General features: G+C 42.2%; 1 protein-coding gene across 1 annotated transcript in view; it reads right to left on the reverse strand.

Annotated features, from left to right (window-relative positions):
- TTN (titin) overlaps positions 1–14,486 on the reverse strand; it is a 287,707-nt gene that overhangs the window by 13,608 nt on the left and 259,613 nt on the right. Inside the window, exons 295-314 of the mRNA XM_036857396.1 lie at positions 14,078–14,380; positions 13,683–13,988; positions 11,813–13,579; positions 11,199–11,492; positions 10,202–10,489; positions 9,785–10,084; positions 7,619–9,685; positions 7,215–7,517; positions 6,791–7,096; positions 6,406–6,696; positions 6,014–6,310; positions 5,579–5,884; positions 4,384–4,689; positions 4,017–4,298; positions 3,243–3,836; positions 2,834–3,121; positions 2,426–2,725; positions 1,600–1,902; positions 742–1,044; positions 56–640 (exon numbers count right to left, since the gene is read on the reverse strand). Coding sequence (XP_036713291.1) covers positions 56–640; positions 742–1,044; positions 1,600–1,902; positions 2,426–2,725; positions 2,834–3,121; positions 3,243–3,836; positions 4,017–4,298; positions 4,384–4,689; positions 5,579–5,884; positions 6,014–6,310; positions 6,406–6,696; positions 6,791–7,096; positions 7,215–7,517; positions 7,619–9,685; positions 9,785–10,084; positions 10,202–10,489; positions 11,199–11,492; positions 11,813–13,579; positions 13,683–13,988; positions 14,078–14,380 — 9,789 coding nt within the window. The remainder of the gene's footprint in view (positions 1–55; positions 641–741; positions 1,045–1,599; positions 1,903–2,425; positions 2,726–2,833; positions 3,122–3,242; positions 3,837–4,016; positions 4,299–4,383; positions 4,690–5,578; positions 5,885–6,013; positions 6,311–6,405; positions 6,697–6,790; positions 7,097–7,214; positions 7,518–7,618; positions 9,686–9,784; positions 10,085–10,201; positions 10,490–11,198; positions 11,493–11,812; positions 13,580–13,682; positions 13,989–14,077; positions 14,381–14,486) is intronic.

A 14,486-nucleotide genomic window follows, 5' to 3' on the forward strand; every position in this document is an offset into this window, starting at 1 on the left:
AAACAAAAGAGCACTGAGAGGATTTTTACAGTGTTATGGTTGGAAGAGCACTTACTCAGTGGTGTTTTTGGTATGACTGGTTCCTCAGATTTCAAGGGTTTGCTTATTCCAAACTGGTTTTCTGCTGAAACACGGAAATGGTACTCCACATTTTCTTTGAGGCCTTTTACGACCAGAGATGTACCTCGGACTCTGGAGTCGATGGTGTACCAGGCGGCTTTAGGCACTTCTCGTCTCTCGAGGATGTAGCCTAAGATGTCAGCACCACCATCATCGGCAGGGGGTCTCCAACTGACCCTTACAGAGCGAGCTTGTATGTCGTCATATTCAAGTGGCCCTTCTGGAGTGTTGGGACTTCCTATCACCCTGACCTTGATGTAGACAGCCTTCTTGCCACATTTGTTTTCCAGAACCAGGTCGTAAGTGCCAGAATCATCCCTGTCTGCTTCTTTGATTACAAGCTCAGTGTGAGTTTCAGAGGTTGCAATCATGGCACGCTTACTAATATCTTGGCCTTCCTTGGTCCATTTACATATTGGGAATGGTTTTCCTTTGATTGGTATGGTAAGTCTGATGACCCCACCTTGTCTTACAAAGATACCTTCCTGGTATCTTTCATCAAGTTCATAGTCAGGATATTCTGGGAAGAAAGGTAGGGTTACAATTAGCATTTTGGGAGGCGGGTGTAGGAAATAAGTCTTAAGGCAATTATAGCAGAAAGTAAATGATCATATGTCTTACCAAGCATTTCCGTGACTTTGACTGTTCCTGGTACCTCAGCGGGCTCCCCAGGTCCACCAGCGTTACAAGCTAGGACACGGAATCTGTATTCAGCGCCCTGAGGTAGGTGTGTGAGAGTATACTCCCGAATCTTGGTTGGGGTGGTGTTGCATTTGGTCCATTCATATTGATCAACTTTTTGCATTTCGATCAAGTAGCCTGTGACTTTAGATCCTCCTTCATCTTCTGGAACACTCCAGGCCAGGGAGACTGATGTCCTTGTTGTATCAGTAACTCTTGGGTTTTGTGGCTTTCCTGGAGGAGCTGGGAATAAGAATAAGACAAAAACATACTTGTTAAAGTTTCTGCAAAGTTGAAAATCAAATGCACCACCTAACAATTTCAGTGAGTTGTGGAAACATGGACTATAACATTAGAATATTTTTCATTTTGTAAATATTTAATTCATTTTAATCAGTTAACATTACTTAAAGCTCTTGGTTTTTCCTTTGTCTTATTTGTGCTTTGTTTATAATCACTAATACTATCTTACATTTACCATCAGTTTTTAAAGTGCTTCCAGAAATATTAACTTGCTTTAAAATTTTAACTGTGATATAGGGTGTGTATTGTGAGTTCCATTTTAAAGAGGGAGAAATAGACTCAAGAATATAAAGTTATTTGCCCAAAGTTGCCCGGGGTTGGAGTGGGGAGGGGATTGATGACAGAGGACACAACTGAACTTTTTGAGCTGTTGGAAATATTCTATATTTTGATTGTGGTGGTGGTTATACAAAACTTATAGAATTCTATATTTCAGAAGGGTGACTGTTACCACATTAAATTATACCTCAATAAACTTATACAAAAGGTATTTACCAATTGGATCCATGGCAATGGTGGGTTTGGAAGGACGGCTTGGTTTTCCAGTTCCTCTCACGTTAATGGCTGTGACACGGTGTTCATATTCTAAGCCTTCAGTAAGGCCAGTGGAACGGTACCGTGTCATCGTCACTGGTACTTTATTTACACGGACCCATCGATCTGCTCTCACTTCTTTGCGCTCCACAATATATCCAGTCACTTGGGAGCCACCGTCGTCTTCTGGTGGGTACCAAGTAAGTGTCATGCCCTCACGTGAGACATCAAATATCTGTAATGTTTCTGGAGGTCCAGGAATATCTGCAGCAAGACAGAGGTAAACACAACATGGCACCATGAATAAATTGAAGACTCATACATTTGTATAAGTGTGTCTTGTATATACCATCTTAAAATGGTATATATAAGACCCTTGCAACTGTTTTTCTCATGTTTTCATTTTTGTACTTTTCTTGCTGTTCCTCATTTTCTTCAATTCTATAAACATTTATTTAGCATGTATTCTGTATTGTTTCTCACTGTAACAGCCAGTCCTCCCTCCTGCCTTTCCTTCCATCCATCCTTCCCTAACTCCCTCCTCCTCTCTTTCTTCCATTAAAAAAAAGCCCCACCCATGTTGAAAACTTCCAAGAAAAGGAGGTTTAGAAACCTTGGAAAGACGCTGGGATTAACTTTGTGACCTATTTTTACTTACATAAGGGTATATTAAGAACAAATTCCTTCTTGTTAATGTTTAGGATCAGAGGTGGGGATTCTACCTCTGTGGTGGGGACTCTACCTCTGGGGATTCTACCCAGAGTGGGGGGTGGCATCCAGGACTTACTGATGCGGCTGCGACATTCTATGGCCTCAGATTGCAAGTACGAGCCGATCCCGAAGCGGTTTGTCGCAGCTATACGGAACGCATACTCGTTTCCTTCAGTGAGTCTGGTAAACTTAAATGTTGATCTAGTCACTGATTCAGACACTGGCAGCCACCCTGGACGATGGGCATCACGTTGTTCTACCACATAGCCACTCAGTGGAGCACCACCATCCAGTTCAGGCGGTCCCCAGGAAATGGTCACTGAAGTAGCATCAATTTCTTCAATCTTGATAGGCCCAGTTGGTGGACCAGGCTTGTCTATGAAAAAAAAAAAAAAAGAAATCCCGGAGATTAATTTTCACTTCAAATCAAAATTGGGTGACTAAACAACAACAGCTTGCTTGTGTCTTGGTCTCTCATCCTTACCGAGAATGATAACTTTAATGGTCTCTGAAGTAGTTCCGGTTGCATTCTTCAGTTCAAGTATATAGTCTCCAGTATCTCTGATAGTGGTTTCACGAATGGTTAATTTAGCTAGCTTAGTATGAGTTTCAACTGTGACACGCTCTGATTCTCTTAGTTTAGAGCCAGCAAAGAACCAGGAAGCAGCAGGAGGTGGGCGACCAGCAATTGGTATCACCAGCTCTACTGGTCTGCCGGCTGGGACGTGGATGGTCTTTTGAGGCATTGTAGAAAGATCGATTGCTGGCAACACTATGAGAAAAAGTAGGCATTTATTCATAAGTATTATTTCTAATGACAAAGTGTCATGAATTCTGAATGTTTCCTTCATTTTCCTTTACTATTATTGTTATTTTGGTGATTTGGTACATACCTCTGAGGTCTTGTACAGTCACGGCTGTGATGATCTCTCTTGGTTCTGACACACCTTTCTCATTTTGTGCCCTTACTCTAAATAAGTACTGTTCACCTTCATTTAAGGAAATAACAGTGTGCTCTAGGACTGTGGGTTTTAAGGTGACAACCTTCATCCATCTCTCGGTGCCAGCTTTGCAGGCCTCAAGAACATAGCCAGTGAGCCGGCTACCACCATCATAGAGTGGTTTTTCCCAGGCAAGGGTAACAGTCGATTTGGTGACATCGACAACTTCTAGCTTCACAGGCACCAAAGGTACTTCTGAGACCAGAACTGCATCAGATGTTTCACAAGGTTCTCCAATGCCATAGATATTTTCTGGCAGCACTCTGAAATAGTACATGGTTCCTTCTATAAGTCCAGAAATTCTGTAGAGCGTCTTGCTGCATTTGGTAGTTACTGTTTTGAATGCTCTCATGGCAGCTTCACGCTTCTCAATAATGTAATTGTTGACAGGAGCTCCACCATCAATTGTGGGAACTTCCCAAGTAATGGTCACAGAATCTCTTGATACTTCCTTAACTTTCACTGAAGGACAGGGACCAGGAGTATCTAAAACAAGAGAATGAAATATCCATACTTCCAGTTTGCCTGATTGGTTGATAGATTTTTTGGGGGGGCAGGAAAATATACTCAACATAGTTCCTTTTAGAGAGGTGATAATCAGAGGTTAAGGTGTATCTTTTTAAAGAATCTACTCACAGCATAGTTGATTTTAAGACAAATACTTACCATATACTTTAACAAGGACAGTTGCTGATTTCTTGCCAGATTGGTTTTCAGCTTCAATGGTGTATTTTCCAGCATCATACCGGTTAACTTTGTCCACAATAAGTAAAGAGTAACTCTCAGTGTTGTCAATGATCGCCCGGCTTGCAAGGTCAATGCCCTTCTTGCTCCATGTGATGACAGGTGGTGGTCTTCCAGATACAGACACCATCAGCCGCAACGAGGCCCCAGCTCTGATGGTCACAATCTTCTTTAAATCATCTGCAAGCTCAAGATCCGGTATTTCTGGAAAGTAAATGTCAAAACTTAATTAATTCATGAACAGGTGTGATGAGAAAATAATTCACCTAAAACCTTATATTATAAATACCTAGTCTTTCCATGGGCTCAATTTCAGCGGTTGACTCGCTGTATTCACTCATGCCCTTCACGTTCACAGCGGCAACTCTGAAGGAGTATTTCTGGCCCATTTTAAGGTCTGTCACGGTGAATTCATTATTTCTTATTGTGGTGTTGGTATGCACTCGGTACCACTGATCAGTGTCCTTCTCTTGCATTTCAAGAACATATCCTATGATGTCAGTGCCACCGTCATACATGGGCTTGGTCCAGGCTAAACTAATGCTGTGTTTGGTGGTATCCACAACTCTCGGAGCAGAAGGTGGTCCAGGGGTGTCTATGAAATTTTAAAATAAGGATGCAGGTATTACACAAATAAGGAAGCTTGAGATTTGTATTTTTGGTTTTCAAGACTCACTGAGGCATTATTGTTCTTTGTCCACACTCACCAAGATACTCTTTGTAACTAGGCTCTTCTGATATTGCAGGATAGCACTGTATGCTCTATTATTACTATTATTATTGTTTTAAGAGTTAAACTTCTTTAGAAAGGTAGATGTTTCTTTCTGGCCACTTGGCTAGCTATGCTGTGTCCTGCTAAGCTCATTGCTAACAGTACCCATTCTCAGGGACTTTAGTTGCTCAGCTTTCAACAGGGTTAATATCACTTGTCACCTCTACATTGCTAATAAGTACAGGAATAAGTTTCTTCTACTTCGTCGATTCAATCCAAGTGATTTATTCCTTTTAGTTCTTGGGCTTAAACTTTGTACAAGGATTTGCCACTTACTTCTGAAGCTCTTGTGACAATTATTTTGTTAGGTACTTACTAAAATACAAGAAACTTTATGCTCTGCTAAGCCTCTTAAAAGAGATGTTGTCTTTTATTCTTTTCAGTAGTTATTATCATTACAACAAAATTCTCTCCCTTCTTAGGAAGATTTGCAAAATACATCCCTTTCATATTGGTAGTAAAATAGTTTATTTATTTTTTCACAGATTGGAAAGTACTGCAACAGTTTTTAGCAATGTAACTGCTAACTTATTGACAGAAGTAGTAGTTGAAATGTTTTCTGTCTTAGGTTGTATTTAAGATCCTTCTAATAAGCATATGCCTTTCTAGACCATTCACAAATTCTACAAGTTATTGGAAATGGCATGTTGGAAAATTATTTGTAATGTGGTTTTGATGGGCATTAGGGTTATGTATGATTCTTGGAACTCACATGATGGTTCTCTGCAAGAGATAAAGTTGGAAGCTTCGCTGGGTTCGCTGTTACCAGCAGCATTTACTGCGGTCACCCGGAACTGGTAATCACAACCTTCCATCAGGCCAGTCACCTTCAGCCTGGTATCATACACCACATGGTCTTTGTTCACACGTGTCCAGCGCAAGCTCTTCTTCTCACGTTTGTCTACTAGATAGTTGCTGATCTCGTTGCCACCGTCAGATTCAGGTTTTGTCCACTGAATGATGATATGCTCTTTGCCAGCCCCAACTTCTTCAGGTATGCCAGGTTGTGATGGAATAGCTGTTTATATTTTTATGAAAATAAAAGGATGATCAGAATCGCACAAAATCACTATTGCTATGACTGTCCTCCCTTCTCCCTGATCCCATTACATTTCAACTGCTGAACTGTTTGAGTGTTAATACTCACTGAAGGAGTTTCTGGCGACAATGGGCTCTGATTCAACAGGCACACCAGGGCCATATTTGTTTACTGCCCGCACTCGGAATATGTATTCGTTGTTCTTGATGAGTCTTTTAACCACATAGGATAGGGTTGGGCATTCGCCTTCCACAATCACCCAGTTGAGTCTGCTAGTCTCGCGTCTTTCCACGATGTAGTGAGTTATTTCTGCACCTCCATCTTCCTGAGAAAGGTTCCAGGCTAAAGTGCACTTCTCCTCTGTTACTCTGCTGACGGTGAGCTTTCCACATGGGCCCGGGGAATCTGAAACAGGTATAAGGATGAGCAATGAGGAAGGTGTTTCTTTCTGCCCACGCTTGAGAAAGCTTTGAAAATCAAAGATCATTTGACGTACTTACCGAGAACTTTGACCATGACAGACACGGCCTTGGTCCCACTGGCATTCTTCACCGTTAAAGTGTATCTTCCACTGTCACTTCTGTCACAGAACTTGATCACAGCAGTTGCTCGTTTGCCAGTGTACTGCAGAGAGACTTTTTCACAGAGATCTAGTTCCTTGTCCCCTTTGGTCCAAATAATTTTGGGTTCAGGTTTGCCACCAACTGCAGCATCGAGAACAAGATCCGAGCCTGCTCTGATGGTAACCAGATCACCCTGTAATCTGGCATCGAGTTCAGCTTTGGGTGGAGCTGTCATAGGCAACATAGATGTGAATGAATATATGATAGTTTATTGTTATAGAAATCGTGATAATTTAAAAGGAGAGCATTGACTATTCTTTACCGTATTCATCTCGGCAAGTGATGGGGCCTGTAGATTCTGATCCTTTGCTAATTACGCCTGCTGCATTCTTGGCCAACACACGGAATTCATAAGTGTCTCCTTCACTGAGAGCAGTAACGGTGAAGAAATTGTCAGATACGATGGTGTAGTTGCACTTGAGCCAGCGACCATCTCCAACTTCACTGACTGGCTTACGCTCTATGATGTAGCCTACAACCTTGCTGCCTCCATCATACGCTGGGGCAGACCAAATCAGTGACACCGTTGATCTGGTGACATCTGTCACCTCTGGTCTTCCTGGTGCATCTGGAAGGGATGCAAAAATAAGGTTAAATGCAACTCTGAATTTTGCTAGTACCAATAATGATGACGATGATGGTGATGATGATGATAAACAAATGTACCCTTAAATTCTGATACCTACCAACTGGGTTTTGAGCCATCATAGGTCTTGATGCTTCACTGGCTTTGCTAACGCCTGCGACATTGAGTGCATACGTTCTGAACTGATATTCCAGTCCTTCTACCAAACCGGTCACTTTGTAGTTGCACTCTAAGCATGGCACTTTGTTTTCTTTCACCCAAAGAATGGTGTTACGTTCTTTCTTCTCAACCCAGTAGCCGATGACTTTACTGCCACCATCATGATAGGGTTCTTCCCAGCGAATAGACATGGTATTGGCAGACACACAGTAGACCTCAGGTCTGGTAGGTGCACTTGGTGGGACTAAATATAAGCAAAGGTATCAGATATGAATACAGTTTTATAAAATTCAGGGGAAATATTTAATAATAGAGACTTGGAAATATGATTTTTATTTTTCTTACCAAATGGATGCTCAGCAACGATTGGTGCTGATTCCAGAGGCTTGCTGACGCCAAATCTGTTCTCTGAACTGACACGGAAAAAATATTCCATGTATTTTGTGAGATGAGTGACTTTAATCTGAGTGCGCTTGACGCTGGAATTGACAAGCTGCCAAGCTGTTGTACCTGACTCACGCTTTTCAACTATGTAATTAGTAATATCGGTGCCTCCATCATCTTTAGGTTCAGCCCATGATAGGATGCATGATTCAGCTGAGACAGATGAGACTTCAATGGGGCCAGTTACTGGACCTGGCCTTCCGATGACCACAACTGTGATGGTAAATGTTTTAACACCAGCTGTATTTTCCAGGGTCAAGAAGTACCTTCCAGAGTCACCTCTCATGCTGTCCTTTACAGACAGGGTGGTTCTGTCTTTTGTTGTTGTGATACTCACTCGATCTGTCTCCTTAAGTCTCATTTCTTCAAGCTTCCATGTTACTTTGGGGGCGGGACGACCACTGATTGGCACGTCAATGGTAAACGTGCTACCTGCTTTGCAAGTTATGAGCTGATTGGTAATTCCAGTGAGATCAGCTGTGGGCTCAATTTGAGGCTCCTTGATGATGACAGAAGAGAAGGCTTCCCTGGGTTCACTGTAGCCAGCATCATTCTTGGCCTTCACGCGGAATTCATATTCAGTGTTCTCAGTGAGTTGCTCCACCGTGAAAGTCAGCTGTTTGGTGTGACCAGCTTCAACCCAGAAGTCAGATCCCTTTTGTCTCATTTCGAGCAGGTAGCCAGAGATTCGGCTGCCTCCATCATGGTCAGGTTTAAGCCAAGCTAAGACCACAGAGGATTTGCTTGTGTCAATGACATCAAGTCTCTTCGGTGGAGCAGGCTGTTCTGTGGCTACCATTGGTTCTGGCATTTCATAGGGTTCACCAACACCATACTCATTTTCTGCAGAAACACGGAAATAGTATGGAACGCCTTCTACCAGGTCGTTGACCTTGAGGATCTGACGAGTGCATTTTTCACTGACCACCTGCCAACTACGGCGACTGGCTTCTCGTTTCTCTACCACGTAGTGATGGATTCGGGCACCCCCATCAAGGAGAGGGGCATCCCACATCAATGTAACAGATCCCCGGGTCACATCCTTGAAGGTAATTGGGCCAGGTGGGCCTGGAGAGTCTAGCACCTTTACGGTGAATGTGATTGACTTACTACCGCTGTTGTTTTCCACGGTAAGGGTATATTTCCCTGCGTCGTTTCGGTTGCAGTTTTCCACGGTGAGGGTGCTGAAGGAGTCTGTTGTATGGATATCAGCCCGAATGCTAAGGTTAGAGTCAGGTTTGCTCCACACAGCTGTCGGAGTTGGTCTACCCTGATAGGCAATGAAGAGGCGGATACTGGCCCCAGCTCTCACAATATGAGTCTGCTTGAAGTTGGCATCGATGTCTAACTCAGGAGCTGATAATCGGTCAACTGCTTTAATGGTGCCGGTCACTTCACAGCTGTCTCCTTTTCCAGCACCATTGATAGCACTAACCCGGAATTTGTATTCTTCACCTGCTTGTAGATCAGTAACCGTATATCTTGTTTTCACACATCCTTCTGCATTCACCTTGTGCCAGTCTCCTAAGTCAGCTTTGCACATTTCAATAATATACCCAATTATCTCCATCCCTCCGTCAAACACTGGCTTAGACCATTCTAAGCTCACAGTTGTCTTTGATGTGTCTGTCACTTTGACCACAGTGGGAGCACTTGGTGGGTTGACTGGCTCTCTACATTTGATTAGTCTTGAGATTCCACTTGAAGGTCCTACTCCTGCAGCATTTTCAGCCATGACATGGAATTCATACTCATTGCCCTCTGTCAGACCAGTGACTTTGAATCTTGTCTCAGAGATTGGTCGTTTGCTGATCACTTTCACCCATCGCGTGCTTTTCTTTTCTCTCCTTTCAAGGATGTAGTGTTGAATTTCACTGCCACCATCTGATTCTGGCCTTGCCCATGTCAGGGTAATGCTATTGCCTGTTACATTACTAGGTTCTGGAGTGCCAGGGGAATCGGGAATAGCTGTAAAATGAAAACAAAGAAAGCAATACACCAATTAGACACATTTGCTTGGAAGTTAACCTTATGACATAGTACCACTTAGTAAAAATGGTCGCTTACTGTACTGTATTTGAGCAACCACTGGGTCAGAATCCAGTGGCCTGCCAACACCAAACTTGTTGACTGCAGAAATACGGAATTGGTATTCATTGCCAGTTATTAGTTTAGTGGCGGTATAGCTGAGGGCTTCACAATTATCCTCAATTAGCGCCCAAGCAAGTCTGCTGGTTTCCCGTTTTTCAATGATGTAGTGCGATACGGGAGCACAGCCGTCATTGAGTGGAGCATCCCACCACAAGGTCATCTTCTCACCAGTTATACTGGTGAATCTTATTGGCCCAACTGGTTTCCCTGGTGTATCTATAAGAAAAAGGTTCCAGAGTTAGTTTCTTTCTCCTTGTCCATTAAAATGCAATCAGGCATGTCTTTAATCCAAGTCCTGTACATTGTAAGATTAAGAAGCTATTTTAGGAGTACCTTGTACTTTCACTGTAATTTCTGCTTTTGTGGAGCCAGATGCATTTTTGGCTTCCACTCTGTATACACCACGATGGTCCCGAGTAGCATCTCTAACAAAGAGGCTGGTGGATCCAAGGACATCGGTTATTTCCATATTCATCCTCTTCTCAATTTCTTCTCCATCTTTGAACCAAGTTACTCGAGGTACTGGTCGTCCTTGCACCAAAGCTTTAATTCTAAGGCTCTCTCCAGACTTAATAGTGACACCATCAAAGTACTCAGGGCCAAACTCTACAATTGGTGCAACTATAAAAGAAAGAGATAATATGCATTAGTTTGGCTTAATAAAGACTTAAATAAGCATGTTTTTCATTAGCACCATATCATAAAGCCTGAAAGGGTAATGCTTATACCAAAGGCTATTTTGAAAGTAGGATTGATAGTTAAGAATTTAGACTATGGGGTTAAACATTTGCATATTATTAGGTTATCGCCTTTGTTATATCTGTCATGTTATTAATCTTGCATTTCCATTTGTAAAAAGAGAAATGAAACATTTATGGATCATTTACTTCCCAATACTGCTGCATATTCAAACAAGTTCCTGTGCCGGGCCATCAGCTGCACTCAGGCAAGCTGATAATTGTGCTGTTGGACCTGTGTTGTATTTTAGTAACTTCAGTCGAGAGGGACAGTTATTCTTGGGACCTTTTTTTCTTTATTTATTATAAATGACTGAAATCACAAAGCTAAAAACTCATTCCCACTTGCATGCTATTTATATGGAAATGAAATAATAGACATGGTAAAAAGAATTGATGCTAATTACATTTTTTTCTTCTCTTCATCTGAAAGGTAGAAAATCTAATTCATCCACCTAACAACCTTTGGTAATCTGTATGAAACGTTTCTCTTCCCATTTTTATAGACCAGTGGCCCAAAAAATATATATATATATATTTTTTAAAAATGTGAATGCTCTTAGTTACATTGGAAATTGGTTGTAAATGCTTACCATTTTCGTCCCTTGTCATAATAACACCAGAAGACTGTGAGGGCGGGCTTATGGTTCCAACAGCGTTTCTTGCAAGTATTCTGAACTCATATCGATCCCCAGGACTAAGTCCTGTTGCCGTGTACTGGCATTCGCTGACATCACTAAAGTTGCATCTGGTCCAGTGATCGCTCCCTTGCCGTTTCTCGATGCTGTAGGCCACGATCTTACTGCCTCCATCACGCAGTGGTGGGTTCCATTTCAGAGTGATGGTTTCCCGGGTGACATCAATGTAGTCAGGAGTGCCAGGTGGGTCTAAAAATTAGATGCAAGTTAAAGGCATCATTATTTCTGTAATCAACTCTTAATCTTCAGTGGAAGGAAAATAAATAAATCCCCCAAACTCATTTTAGCCATTAAATGCAATTTTTTTTGTATCAGAGTCTTTAAAAAAAGAATTTTATATTGCTCTATTAGACTGATTTAAAATCATCCCCCTTGCTTTACTTGACCAGCTCTCTAGTGACAAGGAAATATGTGAGAAGGTGATACGTGGAAGAAAAGCAGTGTTTGAGTTGTCACTAACACATTCAGTTGCAGAATTAAATATATTTGAATAATCCTCAGTCACTTACCTACTGGGGAAACAGCTAAGGTAAATTTGCTTGGGTCACTAGGTGAGCTTAGGCCGGCAGAATTTTCAGCGTATACACGGAACTGGTAATCCAGGCCTTCCATTAGTCCAGTAGCTCTATGTTCTCTTCCAGATATTGGTGATACGTTAATTCTTTGCCACAGGATGCTATTTCTTTCTTTCTTTTCAACATGGTATCCAGTAACTTCTGAACCGCCATCATAAACTGGAGCATCCCAAGTTAGGGACATGCCATCAGAAGTCACATTGTATGTAACTGGCTTTCCTGGGGGGCCAGGAATCCTGAACTGGTGTTTTGCCACAATGATGTTTGAGTCAAGTGGCTGGCTGACTCCGTATCTGTTTTCTGCCCTAACTCTAAACTGGTATTCAGCATCTTTGACTAGATTAGGAACTTTGAAAGTTGTCCGGGCAACACTGGAACACACCATCTTCCAATTAGTTTGTGAAGCTTCTCGCTTCTCAATGCTGTAACAGGTAATTTCTCCTCCTCCATCATCATCGGGCACATCCCATGATATGATGACACTGTCAGCCTTGATTTCATCAAATCTAATGGGCCCTTTGGGCTTTGATGGTGGGCCGAGTGTGATGATTGTAATGGGAAATGAGTTTCGACAAACTGCGTTATCGAGAATAATGGTGTATTTCCCTCCATTCTCCTTCTTTGCATTCTTAATACTCAAAGTAAGTTTGTTTTCAGTTTTACTCAAACGAACACGTTCGCTTTCTTTCAATGGCAAACCGTCTTTCAGCCAACTGATAGATGGTTTGGGTTTTCCTTTATAAGGTAACTCGAGGTGCACATTATGCCCAATTCTCACAGTGACTTGTGCCCCAGGGATTTCTGACAGGTCAACTTGCGGTGGAATTACAAGTTCTTTCACTGTAATTGGCCCAATAGTGACACCATCACTCAGTCCTTTCTCATTTCTGGCAGACACTCTGAATTCCAGGACTGAATGTTCCTTGAGTTGGCTAACCTCAATTTCACATGTCTTACTTATGCCAGCATGTGACCATGTTTGTTCGCCTTTACCTTTCCTTTCCACAATATAATCTGTGATGACACTACCACCGTCAAAGTCAGGCTTGGTCCAGCTCAGGGTAACAGATGTTTTTGTTGAGTCTTTCACTGAGAGATCGCGTATAGGAGCTGGTACTTCAACAGCCTTCACCGGCTTTGTAGTTTCACAGGGTTCCCCGATTCCAATTTCATTTTCTGCAAGAACTCTGAAGAAGAATGGAGTTTTCTCTGACAAATCTGTTACCTTAAAGGATGTGCTAGAACATTTGTGTGACACTGAAGACCATGTTCTCTTGGTGGCATCTTTCTTCTCAATGATGTAATTAATTATGGGAGATCCTCCATCAATGAGAGGAGACTCCCAGAGCAATGTGACTGTGCCTCGAGAAACATGTTTAATCTGTAGTTTCTGGCAGGCAGCTGGTGTATCAAGCACTTTAACGCTCACAGTTGAAGACTTTGGCTGACCAACGCCATTTTCTATTGTGAGAATATATTTGCCCGTATCATTGCGAGTGACTTGAGGAATAGTGAGTAATGAAGATGAATCAGTGTTTTGAATGCTGTATCTGGCATCACTGCCAAGATTCTTCTCATCTTTTCTCCATGTGACAGTAGGTGGAGGTCTGCCTTTGAAGGGAATCAACACTTGAACATCTTCACCGGCTTTAGCTATAATGGAGGTCCTGAAAGCCACATCTAGGTCGATCTCTGGTTCCTCTGTAGACATAAAATGGACATATACAATGAATATTAAAGCAAGGAAATGAGTGATTTCCTCTATTAAAAAAATAAAAACACAATCATACCAGTAGGTACGTACCAAGTATATCTTTGGCCTGTACGGGTTCAGTCATTTCTATAGGTTCCCCTTGTCCAGCACAGTTTACAGCGGATACCTGGAAGTAGTAACTGACTCCAGGTTTCAGGTTAGATACCACATACTCTGTAGTTCTGACCTCTCCTTTTGTAGAGACAACAGTCCATTCCTCTTCCTCTCCTTGTCTCATGCCAACAACATATCCAGTAACAGCACTGCCCCCATCGTAGACCGGTTTACTCCAGCCAAGAGTGATGGATGATTTAGTTGAATCTTCAATTCTTATCTTAGCCGGTGGGCCTGGAGGATCTGGCATGGCCAATCACAATACCGTAATTACATAATCGTGTACAGTTTGGCGACATGAAAGAATACATAGGTGAAGACACCACACTTACCAATAGGATCAGCAGCTTTGTAGAAGTCAGATGGTTCAGAAAATGGACCCTGTCCAGCAGCATTTATAGCACAAACTCGGTATTGATAGTCACTGTGTTCTGTGAGTCCTGTCACTTTCTGTCTAGTGTCACGGATCGTCTCCTTTAGGACTTTAAACCATCCCAGACTCTTCTTGTCTCGTTTCTCAAGGAAATAGCCGCTTATGTCACTACCACCATCTGCAACTGGCCTGTTCCAGACAACAGTCATCGAATTCTTGGTTATCTTTGTCACCTCTGGCACGCTCGGAGGCCCAGGTGTGACTGTTTAGAAAGGAAGAGGAAAATGAGTTCAAAGGATCAACATTACTGATAAATTCTACCCTTTAATCTTCAAATCCTATCTAAGAATATTAGTTTCATTTATTAC

The sequence above is a fragment of the Balaenoptera musculus genome, chromosome 7 (assembly GCF_009873245.2).
Source record: "Balaenoptera musculus isolate JJ_BM4_2016_0621 chromosome 7, mBalMus1.pri.v3, whole genome shotgun sequence".
Classification (NCBI taxonomy): Eukaryota; Metazoa; Chordata; class Mammalia; order Artiodactyla; family Balaenopteridae; genus Balaenoptera; species Balaenoptera musculus.